This window comes from Argiope bruennichi, chromosome 5, assembly GCF_947563725.1.
Source record: "Argiope bruennichi chromosome 5, qqArgBrue1.1, whole genome shotgun sequence".
Taxonomy (NCBI): Eukaryota; Metazoa; Arthropoda; class Arachnida; order Araneae; family Araneidae; genus Argiope; species Argiope bruennichi.
Window position 1 is genome coordinate 20,468,816 of NC_079155.1, and position 21,900 is coordinate 20,490,715.

The window sequence follows — 21,900 nt, forward strand, 5'->3', positions numbered from 1 at the left end:
ATTATGGTAAATAGCATAATTATCCACTGAGACATATTGAACATTTTCTGTTTGTTGTAGGATTTTGGAAGGATAATTCTGCACACAGATAATTATGGTAAATAGCATAATTATCCATTGTAACATATTGGACATTTTCTGTTTGTTGTAGATTTTTAAAGGCGAATTCTTTAATAGATGAAGATATTTTTATTTATTGCTTCGAATTGTTTATTAATTATTAAAAATCGGCATAATGACTCATTTTATTCTAAATCATTGTGTATCCAAGGCATCATGTGTCGTTACGTAAGTTGAATTTACAGTTACCGACAGAAAAAAAAAGAAAAAAAAAACATCTGGATGATTTATCGATTTAATTCTAGCATAAAACGTTTCTTTAAAAATTTCAAAGGTACATGAAGTTCATAACATAACCATGTGAAGCTGATGCAACCAATAGCAATTGTTTTTACTTTGTCGCATACGTAGTCTAGAGAAAGTATTTTAATCGTCAAAAAATTCGAACTTGATATTTTGACGAATCACCGCGTTGAACAATATTAGAAAATGTCTGTCTGTCTATGATAAAGGAAACTTAAAAACACTTTGAACTAGAAGATTGCAATTTGATATACACTCTTTACATCAAAATTGCGGATTTCTATCAGTTTTTGAGTAAAATCTGTTCGAATATAAATTAACATGATAATTACAAAACGAAAAGAGCTAGATAGATAAAATTCGGTACACAGATTTAACATCTATAGTGTAAACACCTATCATATTTTGAGGCAACTCCAACTACTGGTCGACTGCCTGTTAGCTTGTACTTTGAGAAACATATAAGCGCTATAATTCAAAAATGCAAGGACTTATTCAAATTTGGTATGGAATTTTGTGTATGCAAGTGCAGTTTTGTATCAAATTTTTGTTTCATTCGGTTGAGAAAAACGTATCTTAAAAAAAAAATCTGCCAAGGATGACAGCCTAGATTTAATAAAAGTGTTAAATTCACGCCAGTAGTTAATATTTCGTAACTTATACGTCAATGCTATGGAAGACATTCTCTGGCATGGCAAGTTTATTAGAGACTATGCGGTAAAATTTTGGAAACATCACTCTAGCTAATGGAAAAATTTATTAAACAGAATGCACAAAGCGGAACCAGAAGAGTATTTTCCTTCCACTTTCTGGCGTATAAGCACCAGAGTGTATAGTTCAGTAATGGCGAATCAGTGGGATGGCTCGCGACACAATATTTTGGGCACGCCGCCGATCAAAACGGTTTGCATTTTATTTCAAAATAACAAAGTTCAATATGAAGTATTACAAACAAACGCGAGTGTTCCCATTCCATTTTTAAAAAAATACATATATTTGTACGGCTGTTAAAAGTTCGCTTGCTGAGAAAGAAATTGATTTGAAAAGAATTGTTTCTGTAACAACTGATGGTACTCCAAATATGGTGGTCAAGAAAATGTTTTCATGGTTTATTTCAAACAGACGTAGGGCATTCGATTCTTGAATTCCACTACATTATTCACCAACAAGCCTTGTGTTCTAAGAATGGTTTAACATTTCTTGATAATATAAAAGCATTAGTCATAAAAATAGTCAACCTCATATCGTCGTAGGCTTTAAATAAGCGAAAGCAATAATAATTGAATAGGTTTGAAGTAAACGAAAACACTTTGAGGCTTTGTAGATTGAAGTCAACTTGGTGTATAATTGCTTACTAATGTATAATAATGTCCGCCGGTTGAGCCGCGGAAACGTACTTCAAAGATTTGCTGACTGCTTGGAAGAAATCAGACTGTTACTGCAAAATGAGCGGGAAATTGAACAATACTCACAGTTGTTGGATATTATGAAACTATCAATCCATAAATAAACAATGTGCAAAGACACCTTTATAAATTTTCTGAATCTATATAATAAAATATAAAATAAACATTGTATTTAGAGAGCGCTAATGCTGCTACAGCTAAAACACAAATGAAGTTAACCAAATTAAAATTAGAAATAAATATTAAGTTAACAGCCAAAGAATCAAAAAGAAAGATTAAATGAATCCGGCCCGAAGACTTTCTCAAGGGTCACCCTCAGGCAAGGATTCAAACCAGAGATTTTTTCTGTGAGGGGTCTGACTTTCGTCCAACAAACTGACCCCTCGTGACCCGAAAATCCCAGAAAATTGAGGTTTTGGAGATAAATTAGTATCACAAGATTAAAACAAGTAAAAACATTTGCAAAGAAAACAAAAACAATCCAAATAAGACCACAGCAAATCAAACCACAAAATACATGAAAATAGAACCAAAAAGTAATAAACAAAAGGCAAAATACTCACAAATTGAAAATACAAATCCGAAGCAAACTACTTGAGGTTAAAACTTGCGATTGTAGATGCACTTTGTTAAACTAAACTAAATTTTAATTTTTCCACGTTTAAAGCTATATACGCCTACCACGTTTCGTCATAATGCATCGTCATAAAACTTGAAGCGCCATGAGGGTGACCCTTGAGAAAGTCTTCGGGCCGGATTCATTTAATCTTTCTTTTTGATTCTTTGGCTGTTAACTTAATATTTATTTCTAATTTTAATTTGGTTGTTGGATATTATGTGACTCTCAAATTGATGTTTTTACAGACACGTGCCAACATTTCAATGAATTGAAAGTAAAGCTTCAAGGCACAAATAAAACAATTATCGTCATGATGGATCTCATTCACGCTTTTGGCACTGGACTGCATGTTTTCAGGAACGATATTATTACAAGAACTACAAGTACTTCCCAAATTTATATATATATATATATATATATATATATATATATATATATATATATATATATATATATATATATATATATATATATATATATATATATATAATCTCAAAGATTTAGATGTACATGAGAAACCAGGCAAAGAAAAAGTTATTGAAGAATTTATTTCCGTAATTGATTCTTCATTATCGGAAACACTCAAGTTTATTATTTACCCTGATGTGACTTCATTTGATAAATTGAATTAGTCCTAATGCTATTAGTTGGAAATTAAAGAATTTGAATTGCAATTGATTGATTTCCAGTCCATATACAGTCAAAAATTTACTTAAACAAGGTAAAAGTTGGAATTGATTGAAATAAAAAGATTAACAAGCAATATAAGTAAAAATGCCAGTAACGAAATTTTGGAAACATGGAATTCGGTTCTAGCAGAAAAGAAGCTGGCTCATGCTATTTTAACTATACTTTCATCCACCTATGCTTGCGTGTCATTATTGTCAGAGGTAAGTAGCATTAAAGACTCTCTTAGAAACCGTTTGGCATATGACACCAATTCAGCATGCATTCTGCTAAAAGTAACATCTTACAATCCTAATATAGGCTGTCATCTAATCTGCAAGTACAGAAGTCACACTAACTTTAATTTGAATGACTCTTATAACTAAAACCTTTACTTCTACGCAGTGCAAAATGTATTTTTTCGCAGTAAATAAAGAGTTTTGAGTTGTTGGTATTTAGTTTTGTTATTATAACAATAATCACGAGTCAAACTTTTGACTGCACGTCTATACCTCATTAAACATTTCTTTAGAAAAAATGGCACGTTGATCCTTAAAGGTTCGCCACTCCTGGTATAGTTTCACAATGATGTGAAAAGCTTCATATATCTCGTTTCTCCCCTGAGGCAGATTGATCAAAAATATGATATACAGATATAATTTTGATATCAAAATCACGTGTCCGATTTCAATTATCTTTGTGTATACATGGATGGATACACTTGAGACATATTTGTTGTCTGATTTAATCCAAAATATGACTGAGGTTTGCAGTTTTAGTATAAGCATTATATATTCAAATTCACCCATTTAATTTGTTTCATTTTTTTTTTTTTTTTTTTTTTTTTTATTTTCTGTTATGCGAAATATAAAGAGAAAGTGTTGTAATTGTCGAAAAACTTATAATCAAAACTTGCGTAACCTTGTTTTTTTTTTTTTTTTTTTTTTTTTTTTTTTTTAATGCTTTGATCTAGACAGATGAAATTTGGAAAATGGTCGCTTTTGCAGATTTCTATAAATTTCTTGATTTCTCTTAAATTTTGAATGAAATCCATTCTGAGAAAACCTATCCACTTGTAGGTGAAAACTATAACAAAATGAGAAGAACTAGTTGAATGAAATTTAGTGCGCAGAATTAACATTTAAAATGTAGGTTTATATCAAACTTGGAAATAAATCCGTCAGGGGATTGACTGTCTGTGGGTCTTTTACAAACACGTAAATGTTGTAACTCGAAAACGCAATGAAATATTTGAAATTTGGTATGTGACTTTCAATTGTAATTCAGCAACATATTTTAGTTTTAATCAGTCGGAAAAAAAGGCATACAAAGTACACATTTGATTTCCTAGTACATGTTTATCCCAGCGTTTAATCTCCATCGGTTGCCATCCAATAAACTTATTTGTATTTATTATTTGCCAATAGCATACTCTTCATATTCATTAGTTAATAAAATTTACCAGATGTTTATCTAACGTGTTGTATTTTTGAATTATTTTTATAGACAGATAAACATCTTTCACTGATTTCGAAACATAGGATGGGAAAAGTAAAGATTATTACAAATTTCATTGATTTAATGCGTTTCCTTTCGGATTCCCAGACAGACTATTAAAAAAAAAAAAAAAAAAAAAAGATTACCGGACTTGAGAAGTTTTCAAACGTAATGATGTAACCAGTGCCGGATTTAATCTTGATGAGTCCCTAAGCTGTTAAGAGATATGTTGCTATTTATAAGTCAATTTACGTAGTATATTTAATATATAAAACATACTCCCTCTGGTTTTTGGGGGAGGGGCAAAGAAAATGAAATCCCTTAGCCATAGCATGTGTAACTGGCATGTAAATTCGTCTCTGGATATAATGACCATGTAAAGTGCTTCAAGTCGAACTTTTGACAATTATAGTGCTTCTTTCCTTTTATATACTAAATATTCCAGAGATTTGTAATATGAGAATGTCGCTTATCCCGGAAACATTTGCTTCTCATCTACGACTCTTCATTCGTATTTACCTCTATTGAAACTGAAATTTTAAATTATGAAAAGGAAACTTTTACCTTTTGAAGCACAAGTTCAATCATTCATTTTAAATATCGATAATGATAGTAATTTGTTTTATATGCTTTAATTTATTAATTTTGATAACATTCATCCATGTTAAATTTCATTTATGATTCCCGTAATCGATTACAACTTAATCGATGACATTATCAATATCGTTGAGCTTATTCTGACGTAATTTAATTTATTAAAATCAGGTTAAAAATGCTGTCTTGCAGGATGGAATCGAAATCGTTTTGAAAATGAATTTCAACTAACAGATTGACATTTTAACCGTTATTGCTTTCTCGTATATTAAGGTTATAGAGAATAGGAGGGCGGGGGGAATCTGATATTTTAAACATTTCTTTTTTTGGGATGGAATGTTGATATATTTGTTTGTTTTATTTATTTGCAATATTTTCGGATTAACAGCTACGGATAATCGAGAGTTTACTGTGCATTTTTTTTTATATATTTTTATTCTTGGTTGAATAATCTACTTACTTATCATATTCTATGTGTAGTAAATGTTGAAAAGGGGAATCTATGAAACTTTTTAAAAATTTAGCATTTATATCATTTTTTAGTTTAGAGCCATTTGTTGAGAAATAAATAAAAAGAAATATTTTTTTCTGTTTTTTTCCATCTACTGCAGATATATATTGATTTCCAGTTCTTAATTGGAAACAAAATTGTATACTGATATACTGATTTTATGAAAAATTTACAAATTTCATTTGTCTAGCTCGTTCCTGTTTTAAGTTTTTAATTTACTAGCGCCTGTTGAGGAACATGGTGGCAAAGCCAAAACCGGAACAAATTATAGGTCTTTCTCATGTGTTATACTTCCTCAATAACCCCTCCCCCTCTATTGGGGCGGCGGGCGCCTTCTCTGGGTCCAAACCGTGAGGATTTTGTATATTTCCCCCTTCGGCGAGCCTCTGCAGGAAGACAACATCTCCCCGTCATGCGGGGAAAATGTTTTTACTGGTTTCTTTTTTCTTACTATAATAAAAGTTAAACGTACTGGAAAAACCCAACATTTAATCTAATTTGGGACACATTATAATCCAGAACAAGCAATCGAAATTTCGAATTGTCCCTGCTAATTGGAAGGTAAAACGAAAGTACTCAAGTATTACAAGAAACACAATACGTATGGAATAGGATTGTTTCTTTCCCACTAAATGTGAAAAATAACTTTTTCTCACCAGATTGTTCTGAGTTGCTGAGGCAAAACATGTTGCCATATTTAACATAATGCCTTACATGATGATGATGATTTCCCTCTTTGTGATAACAATTGGTAGTGCATTTCCGCTGTCTCCCATCCCAGTTGCTACTAACCGAATTTCGGTTTTCCTCAAATGGTTGCGATTTCCCAGTCTTCCCTTCGCGCTTTCAGAGTGAGTTTGGCGAAAGGAGGACAAGAGAAGCGCGAGAAACGTCAGTGCTTCAAGGTCGGTACGCTCGGGTTATCGACCACCGCGCAAGGTTAAATTATTTTACCGCCACATCTGCGAAAGTCTGGCCGCGGCCTCGTTTCTGGTTTCTTTCTTTCGCTTCCCCTTGCTCCGCTGCCATTGTAAAATGGAGAAAATAAAATCTTTTTTAACCAGAAATGTTTTTTTACTAAATGGATTTTATCGTCTGCAAGTGAATTAATTATTCTAATTTGAAAATATTATTTCTTTTGTGAATTGTTCTGATAAATTTAGAATTTTTATTGCTTTTTATAAAAAAATATTAATATTAATATTTAAAACGAACATTAAAAAATATTTACAAGCAGGTGCCTGCTGCCTAAAGTGAAGTAGGTCATATACTTGTGAATATTTTCAAATAAGAAACATAATAAAATTATTTTGACCAAAATGTGATTGAAATTTTTTTTTTCTTCCTCTTTGCAGTTCATGCTCTATGAATTGAAATTTAATGAGAGTAAACATTCATATATTTTTTTGAATTAATATTAATAAAATGTTATGAAAGAAACTTGTAACTTATTCATTTTAATATTGTTTACCTAATAGAAAAGCACTGGATTTTATTTTAAAATGCGACTTAAAGAAGTAATCATTAGTGCTAAATAATTTTGTAAGTGCGATGTATCTTTATAATTAAAAAACTTTTTACTGATTCTTTTAATGTGTTTTTTTAAAGTTTATCTTAATAACTAAATTTGGAACTAATGATATAAGTGAGAATACCTCACATGAATTTTCCATATTATGTTAGTATGTTAGAAATTGTGTATGAATATTTTTTCTATTGCCAACTTTGCTTCTTTAATTGTTGTTTCTTCATTATTTTTTGTTTCATTATTAGTAGCCCAAAAGTTAATACTTATTAGAATAAACTTGAGAGTTTAAAACTGTTTTCTGTTAATAGTTTGAATGTTCTTGTCATTGAATATCAGATTTGATATTATTATTCAAACATAGTTTTAGAATAATATTGAACAAAAAGAACATTCCGAAACTCAAAATTAATTTTATATTTTTATAAATTATTGGAGTATGCAAAAATAATATTACACTATTTCAAATAAATAGTGCACCTATATTCATTTATTTTAAATAAGACATTACTTTGATATCTAATGTAATTTAGTGTTACTTACGAGTTAATTATGCTAATTATTACAAGTTAATTATGCTAGAAATTGTGATTCGTATAATATTTCAAAAAGTAGATGTCTCATCTATCCTATTTAATTATTTTCATTGGTGAATCATTTGAAGGTTTTTCGGATATATTGTTCATCAGGCCTCTCAAAAGTATGGAATATCAACTAAGCTATGAATCTGATTTAATTGCTTAATTCATTAATCAGTTATGTTGATGTTGAAATAAAAATCTGCTTCATTCCGAATCATTTTTATATGTGTTTTGGTTCAACATAATGTTTTCCAAAGCTTCAAGAACTATGGGTTTCATTTTAAAACTGACTTATTTAAAAGAGTTTAAAGTTATAGAAACTTTTAGCTCCAGTCAGTTTTTGATTTAAATTGGTTCAAAACCTCAAATTATAAAGAAATTTCTTTTTAAGCATGAATACATCACAATTTTATTATTATTATTATTATTTTTTACATTCCTTGATCAATTTTATATTTTCGGGTGCAGGAATTTTTTTACATGAAAATTTTTTTGCTTCATTACTTGTTACTTAATGCATGTATAATTTTTAGGATATTTTACTTATTTATACATTTATACTAATATTTTTTAAATAAATGGATTCATTCACTTTATATTTAAGATTATATTTTATTATAAGTTAGTAAAATTTTATTACATCATAGACTGGTAGTTATTTTATTCTGATATATTTTCATTCTTTTTGTGTGGTGTGTGTGTAATAATTTGATGTTTGTCTTTAATATTATATTAGCTGAAGAGCAACATTTTATCCAGATTATACGTACCTTTTACTTCATTTTAATACACAAAAATTAAGTAAATTTTCTGCTTTTCCAGGTAGAAAAATGTCATTAATTACTTGAGCAGCAATAATGTGACAAAATTTTAATGGTAAGTTTTTATATTCCTTTTTTATAATGCTCATCTCATTTTTAAATCAATATCACTATTGTTGTTCACTTTTTAATTAGCATTATAGTTATTGAAGAAGCAAATATGGAATTTATTATTTTATTTATTAATAGGATTTACAGAACTGTAAAATTTATCTTTATTTATAAATAAATATTCCTGAACAAAAATTAATTTTTAAGAAAAAATTAAATGTTAAATTTATGACAGTTGAATTATTTATAAAGCTCATCATGGACCTAATGTATTTGAGTGATATGGTAAATTTTATTTTTTACATGCAACATAAGGAAAATTTTTGTTATTAATTATGTATTTCCTTTTGAAACTGTACGAGTTACATATGCTGTAACTAATTTGGAAACAAGATTAAATGTAACTTGTATGTTTTTGGAAAAATACTTTAAAATTTTCTCAGAAAATAAATTATGACTGAATATAAAGGTCTTAAACTCATTAAATCACATTTTCTTCTGATATTAGAACCTTTTTAAAAGTTTTTATTACAATGCTTTGACAATTTCATTTTGAGAAATCATTCAAAACATAAAGGAAATTGCTTGGGCAGAAATGAAGTGGGGATATGCGAAAAGCCTTTTGTAATAAATAGTTGTGAATGTATTTGCATGATATTCATAAATTTGAAACTTTTGATTCTTAATATAGCTTCTTACTTTTATAACCATCAATTCAACTGAATAATTACTTTTGTCATTATTATTATTTAAGGAATTTTTAAAGAAAACTAAGCAAATCAAATGGAGATTTAATACTATCATCATGGTAGAACTTTTTAAACTAGTTTTTGTTTGTTTATAAAATAAATTTGAGTGAAAGAATTATTTTAAAAAATTACATATATATTATTTGGAAAGATTGGACGAATTATATGCTGAGAAAAAAAATGAAAAGTTGATAATTGGGCTCTCAGTTTAGAAATATTAGCAAATGTTTCATAAAAAGAAATAATTTTTGGAGGTTGCTGCAACTGATATTGGCAAGCTATCTCTGAACTTCATTTTCTTGATGCAGAGCAAGACATATACTTTTATCAGTAATGAAAATTTGATACAATATTATTTTAAGTTATAGTATTAATCTTAGTTGCGAAACTAACCACATTCATCTGATTGTTTTAATCAGTATTAATGTAAAGCTTTCATTTCCCTCAAAAAAGTTTTTATCTCCAATTTGTAACTATTCATTTGCACTTGGTCTTGATTCTGAGTTAACATCAAAAATTTAAATCCTAAATTTGTATTTGATGGGATACATATTAAAAATTGAATACACATATGAATATGTTGATCTAAAGATAATAAGAGTGCAAATGCAATATGCGAGTTTTACTATCGAAACTGTTTATTTGAATGTGAAGTATTTCTAGTCTGGGAGGAAAAAAAGGTGATGGTACTAAAATTCTAGAATTCTTCTTATGTGGGGCACAGTTGGATCTTGAGTTTGCACTGTTAACAAAATTTTGCCTTTATTGTGTAGTAAAGGAACTTTAAAGTCGTCTTTCTCATCATTGAATTTTGATCATTGATGATGTCATGTTGATATTTAAATAAAGATTTTTGGAAAAGGTGTTTATGTTATTAGCAAGATATCTAAGACTAAGAGAATATCGTTATTTTTGGAAATAAATTTCATTAATAAGTTCTTTTATGAAAATATTTTTGGATGAATTCATGCCTAATTCTTTTTGTATGTTAAGCAAAAAAAAAAAAAAAAAACTATATATTGTTAATTTGTCAAAAGTAATTTGGAAATAAGTTTTCCTAATACTTAAAATCTAAGATTATAAAATATTTGGGAATGGAATTCTGCTCTCTGTTTTTGCATAGTTATGCAATACTGCAGAACAATAACTTAATTTGAATATGTACATATTGAAGAGGGAGAAATAAAGTTAATAATTAAAACTATTGTTATATTTTTAATTAATACTTTTAAAATAATAAAATTTGGAAATTTCAATAAAATTTTATTGAACTGAGATAAATTCTGAGAAGAATGAAACAAAACACATAAATCAATGTAAAATAAGTTTGGTATAATGTGTTTCACAAATAATAATTCTGTTGTTAAATTTGCTGATGAAATATTACAATCAAAGCTATTAAATGTGCATGATATGCATTCGAGATGGAAAAGATACTTCATGGAATATCGTTAATTTAGAATTAATCAAATTGTCGCTATTCTATTTCATTTGATTAATTTATACCAATTTGCAGCATTTGAATAATACTTGTTTTTTTTTTTTTTTTAATGGGAATGCTCAATATGGAATTCAGTTTTCTTCGTGGGTGGGATACCCTACAATTTTACTTTAAAGAACTTTTGTTCTTCCTTGATTTAAATAGTATACTGATGAAATTTATTTATTTATTTATAAAGAGATTTTTGTCATCTTCTTATAATATTTAGCTTAGTAATTTCAACTGAAAAATTTTATGACTATTTAAATAAGTAAATTCTCTGAAACCAAACAATAACCTCACTAGATTCAACAGTTGTCTTTTTCTTCTCCACTTTTCTGAATATTTATAATAATTTAGAAGAAATAGTATAATTGGATTCATACTAAATAAAATATTTCTAATTAATTTCTAAGTATTTCTGTAATTAAATACACTAATTTTACTGTATGTAATAGACTTATTGAAATGCACATTTTTGATGCCTTTAGTAATAAATTGTCTAATCCCTCAGCCTTTTTAAATTTTAAATTGGGATCTTTAGTAAACAGGATTGTCATCCCCCTAATGCCAAGAAGTCGTAGTTATGCCATAAAATTTCTTTAATAAAATGAAAATTTGCTGATGGGAGGTGGTATTAAAAACACTTTTTTTCTACGGAAATTAACGACCTATTTAACGACGAACCCTATTTTTATTGCATTATCTCTAAATTGAATAATCGGAAAATAGCCAAACAGCTACCATCGCTGACAGTTAAAAATATTTTATTATTTTATTTTATTCAGTAAATTTTCATTTGTTAAGTTATATATCTTTAAAAAAGTATTTCTAATTATTACCTATTATTTTCAAGAATTTTTTTTGTTTTTTTCAATTTATCATTTTTTTAATTTAATTTATTTTTATTTTATTTTTTTATAAGATAATGAAATTTTTTTGTAAAAAAATTCATTTATTTATTTGTTGTAAACATTCTTTGATTTCGTTTAGAATGAAAATATTTGAAATAAATTAAATATACTTAATGGTTTTTCTTGCGCGAAAACTTTTGTTGGCTCATTCTTTTTAATTAAAAAAGCGCCGACGAAACTTAGGTGAAAAGCGAACGTAAGTTATCGCTTGTTGAGTCAGGTAACCACCACCGGGAAGTTTTATCCTCTAGTTTCATCGATTACTTTTTCCTGGTACTCAAACGTTGTCGGATCTCCATCTTGTCCAAGTGATTTTTGTTGACGATCGCAAAATGGAGAATCAATTGTGGATATTAATCATGACATCTTTCATAGGTAAGTAAAATTCTTATAAAGGAAAGATATTTGAGTTGAAATGCATAATTCCCCTGGTATTTTGTTTAAAGATAGTTTAATGGAGCTGAAATGTTTTGCACGCTAGCGGCGGCATATGAAAAGTTGCCTGGCCGGGATGGGATGAAAAATATAGGTTATACTTTTTGTGCTGGACGTTTCTCGCTGCTGGCCGAGAACTTGACATTGACCATTGTGTATTTTATTTTGTGCTCTTATTCACCATTCATATTTGCCACAAATCCCGGAATTGTATATGTTTCTGGTTCAGTAATTATTTTTCCCGATGTGTATTTTCCCGTATCCCAACAGATGGCCTTGCTTTGAAAAAAATGTTAATAAGGTAATTTGTAGTAATTTTAAAAGAAAAATTATATGTCGTCCAAAATTTTGATTTGTAATCTTTTAATCCGATTGAATTATCTGCATTTGTTGTCATTTTCTGCATACAAGAAGGGGGAAGGGGGATGCACTAGTAGGACTAGGCCTAAAGTTTACCTCTCCCGAAAGTGGGTCAAATAGTCCGGTTTCCTGTGAGGGGCAAAATGCTTCAACCCTTTTTTACCCTCTTCGTGAGCGGGGAGGAAACGGGGGCATTTTTCAAGTAATTTTTAGTTCTAACTTTACCAACATTGGTCAACGATGACCTTGAGAATTGGGTCACTGACCAGTATCAAAAATTGAAGGTCAGATATAATGTTTATAAAAAATATTTATAAATTAATGTCATCGGAAATTCTCAAGTCCATAGTATCTTTTAAAATTGTTTTAATTTTGTGGTGATAAATGTCTTTACAATAAACAATGGAGATGATAATTTTATGTTTAAGATTTATCTGTGTATTCAACTCTACTACTTATTAAAATTTCCTCAGATCTAATTGTATGCAGGAATTGAATATTTATTTTTTCTGACTAAGTAGCATTACTTTCAAAAATATTTTATTCCTCACCTGAATTTATTTGCTTACTTCAAAAATTAGAGCTGTAAAACGCTTAATTTTGATATAGTTTGAAGTAAAAGCATATTGCTAAACATTTATTTTAAAGTTACTGAGTATATATAATTGAAAATAAATTGTGTGATTTTCATCATTTTTATTTCTGCAAGATAATTTAATGTTTTTTGTATCAGTTGTTTGCATATCACTTTTTTGGCATTTAAGTTAAAAATATTACTTTTGTTTGTTGAAGATTTTACCTTTTTTCAAAAGTTCATTTTATTTAAATGATGATCGGCCTACTTAAATAATTACTTCTGTAGCATTGAATTGTATGTTTTCTTGGATCTGATTCTGATTCTTAAGAATTTGTGCTTTATTTATTTATTTTTTATTAAAAAGCATTTTGAATTATATTAAGTATCTTTGATTAATGCTAAATATAATTCATTACCTTATAAAATAATGCATTTTTATGTTATATATATGTATGAAAGGTGCACATCTATTAGATATTTTGAGTAATTAAATTTTGAAATCTGTAAAACCAATTCAACATCTCTTTAACTTGCCCCATTAATTTTATTGTACGTTATGATACATTCATATAAATTGTTAAAGGATGGATTTTATTTAATCGTCATATTTTTTATCATGAAACATGTTCAATTTATATTTTTTTAACCCTTGGAAAAATGTTTTCTTATAATAAGATAATTCAATTTTATCATACGTTTTATATTGATCTTAACTTTTATGAATTCTAAAAAGAAATTGCTTTCTTGTTGTAATTAAGAGTGATTGCTGTACGTGTTTGATTTGCAAAATTTGCTATTGTAAAAAAATTACCTATAAATGATATTAATAAAATTTAACTTTTCATTCTTCACTTGGAAGAAAATAAAAGTTTTTGTAGATTAAAGTTATCATTGATAGGAAAGGAAAAATTTCAATAATTTCATTGTAATATATGTCGTTTACTTTTCCATGGTGTGATATTCATTTGTATATTATTATCCAAGTATAATATTGGTATGTTAAATTGGATTTTTTTTTTTTTTTCCCAAAACATTATTTTAAGTTTATGACGATGAATTAGATTTTTAATATTCATTGTAACTGAAATAAATTTAGTATTTTGTGAAAAAAAAATATAATTAAAGGAGTTTGGTAATGATAGCCAAAGTAACAGTTGATAATATAAATTCTGAGGTGTCATCATAATTTTGTTTATTACCTGTTGTTTCTTTAATTTGCTTGGTATTTATTCCCCCCCCCCTCAAAAAAATGCAAAAGCCTTTGAGGAAATAAATTTTGGGCTGCCTCTTCTCCTAAAAGTATGATTAGCATTTATATATTAAAAGTGTTTGCATATAGAGTAAAAAAAAAGTTTTTGAAGAAACATGTGTTTATCAGATGTGTAAGCACTCTGTTAAAGAGTATGTATAGGTGCTCTGTAGGAGTAAAGTTATGGCTTTCATGTAAAAAAAGTTAACCTTTAGTTAGCACTATGGTTTTAGTTCAATTGAGTAATTATTAATTTTGGGCATTCTTTGATATATAGTAAGAGAAATTTTTGTCAAATTCTGTGTTTCCATTTTTGAAATTAAATATATTCCAATTTTTATTTTATCATAAATTTTTAATTGTTTTACATTCAGATATTAATTGCAGAATTATTTTGTGTAATATAAAAACTTTGGCTATATTAATCAAAATATTATTATGTTATATTAATCAAAAATTTGTTTATTATGTTATTGCTTTTATAAGCCCTGTATGTCTGATAAGTTTGACCTTTAGAGATTATTTAAGGTTATTGTTAATTTAATGCAATTTTTTATGGCACATTTTAATATTTTAGTTTTTGTATAAAAAAATTATCATCAGCTTTCAAAATCTTAAAGCAGTGTACTAGAACTTTGTAAACTAAATTGTGCTTCTGTTTTGCTTGTATTCTTTATGAATAAAATCTTTATTTGAATTCTTCAAACGTACAAAACCCAGCATAACCTTCAGTAGAAGCATTTTCATTGTGGAAATGATGAAAATTAACAAAAAAACAAATACTTTTATTTGCTACACAGGGTTGTCAGCCACCAGGAGAACAGGAAGAACACAAGGAATTTAAAAATCATCTGGAAAAGCAGGAAAATACAGTAAAGTTTTAAAATGCTTAGAAAAACAGGAAATTTTTTCTTAGTTATCCCCCCCCCCCCCCCACCACCACCATAAATTGGCGATCTCTAAAGATTGCAAGAATAGAAGATCGTAGTCATTTCTTCTAAAAATTAAGCAATACCATTCACGATTGTGTAATGTGGAAACTCAACCCTTTTCTCAGCATTAACAACATTCAATCTGTGGAAGCAGCACAGTGGTGTTTAGTCAGCCATACTTGAGTTTATTGAATGGTTTGTTTATTATTTGAGAAATTGTGAATTTATTCAAAGTAGGTTAGAATTTTTTTAAAAACAATGAGCTGCTAAAAATCCGTATTTAATATGAATTGGACATATAAAAATCAATCCTGATTTTGCTGAATGGGTTCGAGAAGCTCCACGGAATCCATTTATTGTGTACGGCTCGCCTTTTTATAAAGGTAATGAGCTTAAGTAATTTGGGAAAAGATGCGCTTACTAGTCATACCGAAAGGAGAAAACCTACAACCTTTTCAAAAAAGTCATCATTGGTGTTTGACTTAGTATTTAATGAAAATAAACCAATTTCGAACTTGTTCAAGAAATATCATTTAAAGCTGAATTTTTATGGGTATTAAGACTTGTCCTGTCACATTCGTTCTTTAATGCATTCAATGATATATTGGTATTATTTTCACATATGTTTGCTGAAAGTAAAATATGTAAGTTAGGGCAACAGAAGTTTTGTACCTTATTTGTTACGGATTAGGCCATTTGCTCTATAAAACAGATGGATGAAGAATCTACAATAATTAATGCTCAAATGCTTGAATAAGCAAAAATGAATAATTTTTTTAAAAAAAGTAATCTTTCATTTCGATGATTTGTTGTTAAGTAATCATGATAACAAAAATGTTTTATTTCACCCAAGTCTGATTTTGTGCGACTTATAATTAAAGAACACAAGATATAATATATCCCCCCTCCTTTAATATATAAATTTTGTCTTCCTGAATTCTAGATAGTGAACAAAGATAAAATTACTGAGTCCCCCCCCCCCCCCCCGTATGTAAATATAAACTTTTTAGTATGCTATTTGAAATAATGTTAAATTGTTTCTTTTCCTTGCTTTTTCACTCCTTAAAACCATATTATAAACTAGCACATGAGTGAGGGAAAACACAGGAAATCTTTTTCCAAATTTGAGTGGCGACATTGCTCAAGTAAAGTGAATTGTCAATATTTATTATTAGAAATACTATATTGCAATTAATGTAATGATCACCAAAATACATTTATTTTTAAACCTTTTTTCCCCAACACAGCATATGTAGTTATCAGACAAAATGCTAATGAATGAAATTTGGAAATATTTTAAGAAATATTGTTTTTATTTTTGTTACAACTTACAAAATAAGCACAGCAATTTTTGAAATATTTCATTTTCTTATTTTCACCTTCTCTTAGTCACATATAAATTTTTAGGCAGAATAGTGCAGAGTTTATATAAAGGAAGGTGAAAATATTATTGAAACTGCTGTTGAACATTGTTTTTAGAATTTCCAGGTTATCATCTTTCCTATTTTATTTATTATGTTATGTATGTGGGATCTGAAAATTGTGTTGAGAACAATTCGATTACTTTAAAAAAAAAAAAATTAATAAACAGCTTGCAGTTTTGTTTGCTTGGTTATTAAGAAATTAACAACCATTTTATCACATTAAAAATATGTTTTCTGTGTTTTGTAATTATATAAAGCTGTAAAACTGTGCACATGCTATTGTTTATTTAATAATTACTAGTAATAAAGATAAACATGTGTTTGTTGTTATTATACATGCCAAATCATTTGACCTGTAATTATAAAATTTAGTACATATATATCTTAGAAAATGGAAATGTGCATCTTAAATTTCTTTAAAAATTCTGATTAATTGATGTTTCTTCACAATGACCCCTGAAAATATTGCAGGAAAATGTAATTTTGCACAGTTTTGAAATTTTAAAAATTGTCATTTTAATTATACTAATTTAATAATCGTGCAATTTTTTTTTTTCCTGAATTTTTGCGTTTTATTAATTTCCAAAAATAGTTTACATTATTGTTCTGAAATTCAAGTTATTTTCAGTGGTTTATCAAATATTGAATATCATTATTTCCTTTCATTGTTGAAAGTAAAAGATGAAGGATTTTATTAATTATCTCTGTTTTACAAGATGAATATAAAAGTGAATTTATGATACCATGAGAGATGAAGTGAGCAATTCCATTTTTAATAGAGTTAAAATGTCATGATTCTTCGCTAAAAAGGTTTATGAACATAATGAAGAGAACATATGTAAGACAGTTCAAATAAAGCTTTAATGCTTGACAATTTTTGGAATTACAGGCATGAAAATATGTCTTAAATGATTTAGCAGAAAGTAACTATAAATAATATTTCCAACCATGGGGCAGTCTTTTTTTTTTTTTTTTTTTTTTTTGCTTTTCAAATATACTGTTTCTTTGCTAGGTTAAGAAAAAATTTCACCCATCAGTGGGTCTATATTTCATTTGGACTAGGGTTTGTAAGTGAATGTGATTGAAGAGGCTTGATTGTATTTATTCTGTTTATAAGGATACCCATTTAATACACTTTGCTTTTAATGTTGTTGTTGTTTGTTTTTTTATGTTATAGGGTCTGGCACTGATTTCTTTTTATGGTTTGGGTTACGATGAGTGTAGCTCCTCATGCAGGAAACAAGAAAAGGAAAAAGAGCGAGTCAAAACCACATTCACAAATGTAAGAACTTTTTTTTTTTTTTTGCCAAAATTTATTTATTCTCTCTATATATGGTCATGCACCATGAATTTAATAGTTATAATTTATATGTGCATCAGATTTTATTTTACTGTAGTTGCTTTTCAATGAATATGCTGGTTTCCAATTAATTAAAAAAAAATGCTAGAAAATGACTTAAAGTAATTCAAAAAATTTTTAATTTGTTTATTTTTACAAATAAATTTGAGCTGCATCAATTAGCAATATGCAAAAGAATGATGCTTCTGTCACTTTCATAAATACAATACAGCATTAACTAGCTATTTAGGAGGGATTTAGGATTTTATTATTTAATGAATAGCAGTATGTTTATCTATTTCAGGATAACCAAAAGCATAATAATAATGAATTTGAGACAACAATAAAATTTCATTATAGAGCCACAAGTTGGTCAACAACCATCTGCAAGATGGTTAAATGTTGACCCTTTCATGTTGAGTTGACTGTAGAACCAGTTTCTAATAATTGAAATTAGGCCAAGATTTACCATTCTGATGTTCAATGCTTGCATCTTAGTATATATAAAGGTAACTGCTCTGTCTCATAATAAATCCATGTTTATAACTGCTACTGACAGGACAATGCACAGAAAGCTACATGAAGCAAGTCTGTATTAGACAACTCCCCTGGTCTGTCTCTCTTACCTCTGATCACAGAGAGACTGTTTGAATTAGACATAAGCTGGACTGAAAATAAATGTAAGTCTGTTCTGTTCATTTTGTGCATCCTCTTTTGCTGAGTGAATCCTCGACATTTTTATATAAAGAGAAGCAAACATTTGATACCTTCCATGCAATATACAGGGAAAATGTACCTATGCAAAAAGTAATATTCTTGTATGGAGGAGGGATAGCTTTAGACCTATTTTGATTGTCATATAGGCAATGCTAAAAGGTACTGAGAGGACATACTGGATCTTATCATTTCTTGCATAATGGCTAATATCTTTTTTGCAAGTAGTTTATGTATGCTTTCTCATCTCGTATACAAATTTCGGTACTTTGGGATTATTACCCTGTCGGCCATTTTCGCCAAACTTGATGTTATCGCTTAAAGGTAGCTTTGTGCCAATAACTGCAAATTTCGCCAATAAAAGCAAAATTGCTTTTCATTATGATGACCTCAAAGGATTGGCGCAATTTCACGAGTGTTGACAGGTCGACAGGATAATCCCAAAGTACCAAATTTCTTGAAGTTATAGTCAAGTGGAATAGCTAGTATGCTCTCTTGACTTCAATCTGATTGTGTGTGCTCCTGAAATGTGTCTTCCTCCTCAAATCCCTCATAAGCTTTAAGCAATCAGATAATATATTAATAGATACCAGTTAATATTGGTAATAATGCATCATCATTTTGCAAGATATGGCCTGTCGGACCTTTCTTGTTTTTCAGAGTGATGACACTCATTGTTGTGAAATTTCTTTGCTTTTAATTTGTATGCCAGAAGTTAAGATATTTTATGCATTTGTTGATATCACAAAATATAAGTGCTTTGTGTAATATTTAGTTTTTTTTTTTTTTTTTTTTAAATTATACATGATATAATAAATATTATCAACTTTCATCCATTTGGTTTGCACATTTTTAAATAAATTTTCAGTTATAATCAGTTTTCAGTTTGTTGCTTCATGTTTTGAAATCTATATATGTATTTAAAAATTTAAGCATGTGTTTGTATTACTGACATTTATTACATGATTTTATTATAATGATTCTTAAATCTGATGGTTTTGTTTTCAAAATGAAAAGTCATGGTCATTAGAAAAAATGTCTATATATATTAGCAAAGAAATTGATGTATGCTTTTAAAATTAATTTTTGTTTAAATAAATTCCTTTAAATAACATTCTGTAAGTGAGTAATCACTACGGTTTTGTATGTTTTATTTGTATCCCCACAAATTTGGACTACTATAATGACCCTTCCATACTATAATGTTAGTAACAGAGAACTTATGTAATTTTTTCTTTTTCTAAATTCATCTTGGTAATTTGTTGAAAATGTATGAAATGGTGTAGATTATAGGAAATAATTTGAGTAATTTATCACAGAACAAATAAAGATAATTTAGTATTATAAGTAAAATTTTTGATATCTTTCATGAAGGATGTGCATTGCAAACATTATTACTTTGTTCACAAAACTAGAACTGCTGTCTTATTTATTGCTATGGGCCTTTAATTATATACAGATTGATAATATTAAATTTGAATTTATATTTTCAGAAATAAGTGCCTTAATGAAAAACGTCGCAGAGAACAAGAAAATATTCACATTGAAGAACTGGCAGAACTGGTTTCTGCTAGCCCATCTGACATGAGTTCGCTTTCTTGCAAACCAGACAAGTGTGCCATACTTAAAGAAACTGTTAATCAGATCCGTACACAAAAAAAGTCAAGTAAGTCGTTTTGCAATATTCGATTCAAAATGTTGGTAAATTGAAATGTATTTGAGGAAATTATTTACAGAATTATTTTTGGCCTTTCCAAAAAACAAAAGTGAGAATTTTTAATATCTTCAGTGATTAAATCGGAAAATTTGCATGCATTATTATTTAAGAGTTTTATTCAGATCCATCCTTTGGCAGCACACACCTGAATTTTTTAAATTTAAAACATGCTCAGCCTAAACATTTATTCTCATTTTGATTTCCTTAAAATTGAAAAAGTACCAGAACAGTAATGTAGTAATTATTAATGCATTAAACAAGAAATAAACATTTTTTATTATTATTAATGTTGAAGAGTTTTATTGAATGTCTTAATCCTGCCATTTTCTGCAAATAAATATTTTTAATGATTTGTCATTGCAAATGTATATATTCTCTTTCTAAGGTATTCTAGCCCTTCCTTCCTGCTTATGATTATTCAAGCATTTGTTATCACTGTTGGAGGAAGATGGTCTTATTTTTTTTAAGTAAATGAGCATTTGCAATTTCAAAAAATATATTGAGATATAAAAGAGAAACTTTATTAATGGAAAGAAATTATATAAAGAGAAGAATTATTTTACTATTACTTAAATACTGCATTTGATTATTCTGTTTGTGTGCTCTATTGTAAATTTCTTAAAAGATTTTTAAATCTAAAGCATAAAGCTTCAAGACTTATGTCTTTCAAAAGGAAAGCTTATTTGAAATAAAAGTTTTAAAAAAGATGATTTGAATAGTGCAGGGGTGTTTGTGCTCCGGGGAAACTCCGGAATTCCGGGGATTTTGAACTTTGATACCCGGAAATTCCGGGGATGGTCGTTCAAAAGGAAGTATGAATAATAATGAATTATTTATTTTGATCTGGGTAATTTTGTTTGCTTTGAAAGCAGAAAACGCAAGGTCAGTGTGTGTGGTGAAAACTTTTCCTTTCTTTCACCAAAGGCAGTGATAATGCGTGAAAAGGGGGAAAAAACTTCTTTTTTGTTCTTTCCTTATTGCGAGTTATGACTCATTCCCCCGGTTCTCGGACATTCTCTTCTGGATTCTTTTCGGCAAGTAGGCGCGGCAGAAAAAAAAGGGAGAGACTTCGTTCGACCAGATGTGCGATCACGTGACCTGGGTTCAAAGGTCTTAATTTTGCAAAAAAAGTAATTCATTGAACTTTTATAATTAGGTCATTCAATACTTCATAATCGTAATTTTTCATTTCTCTCCCCCCCCCCTTCTCGAAACTCCAAAATGTCGGTAGTAAGTCCGTAAAAGTTTCAGGGGATTTTTTGGGGTCCCACAAACACCCCTGATAGTGTCTTGAGAATTTCATTCCCACTCAGTATTTTTTATAAAATTAGTTTAATATGTGCATTTTAATTGTGCTTTAAACTCCATAAATTTTT

At 28.5% G+C, this 21,900-nt stretch overlaps 1 protein-coding gene across 8 annotated transcripts in view; it reads left to right on the top strand.

Annotated features, from left to right (window-relative positions):
• The window catches only part of LOC129968461 (mucin-17-like), a 95,904-nt gene that overhangs the window by 41,865 nt on the left and 32,139 nt on the right, over positions 1-21,900 (top strand). For 3 of the 8 annotated variants that reach the window (XM_056082351.1, XM_056082355.1, XM_056082354.1), the window contains exons 2-4: positions 8,585-8,638; positions 17,932-18,036; positions 20,301-20,473. In XM_056082351.1, the coding sequence (XP_055938326.1) occupies positions 17,954-18,036; positions 20,301-20,473 (256 nt within the window). In that variant the 5' untranslated portion in view covers positions 8,585-8,638; positions 17,932-17,953. Of the gene's footprint in view, positions 1-8,584; positions 8,639-12,035; positions 12,153-17,931; positions 18,037-18,652; positions 18,774-20,300; positions 20,474-21,900 lie in introns of those variants that run through there. The other 5 variants (XM_056082356.1, XM_056082357.1, XM_056082358.1 and 2 more) reach the window with 5 other exon arrangements.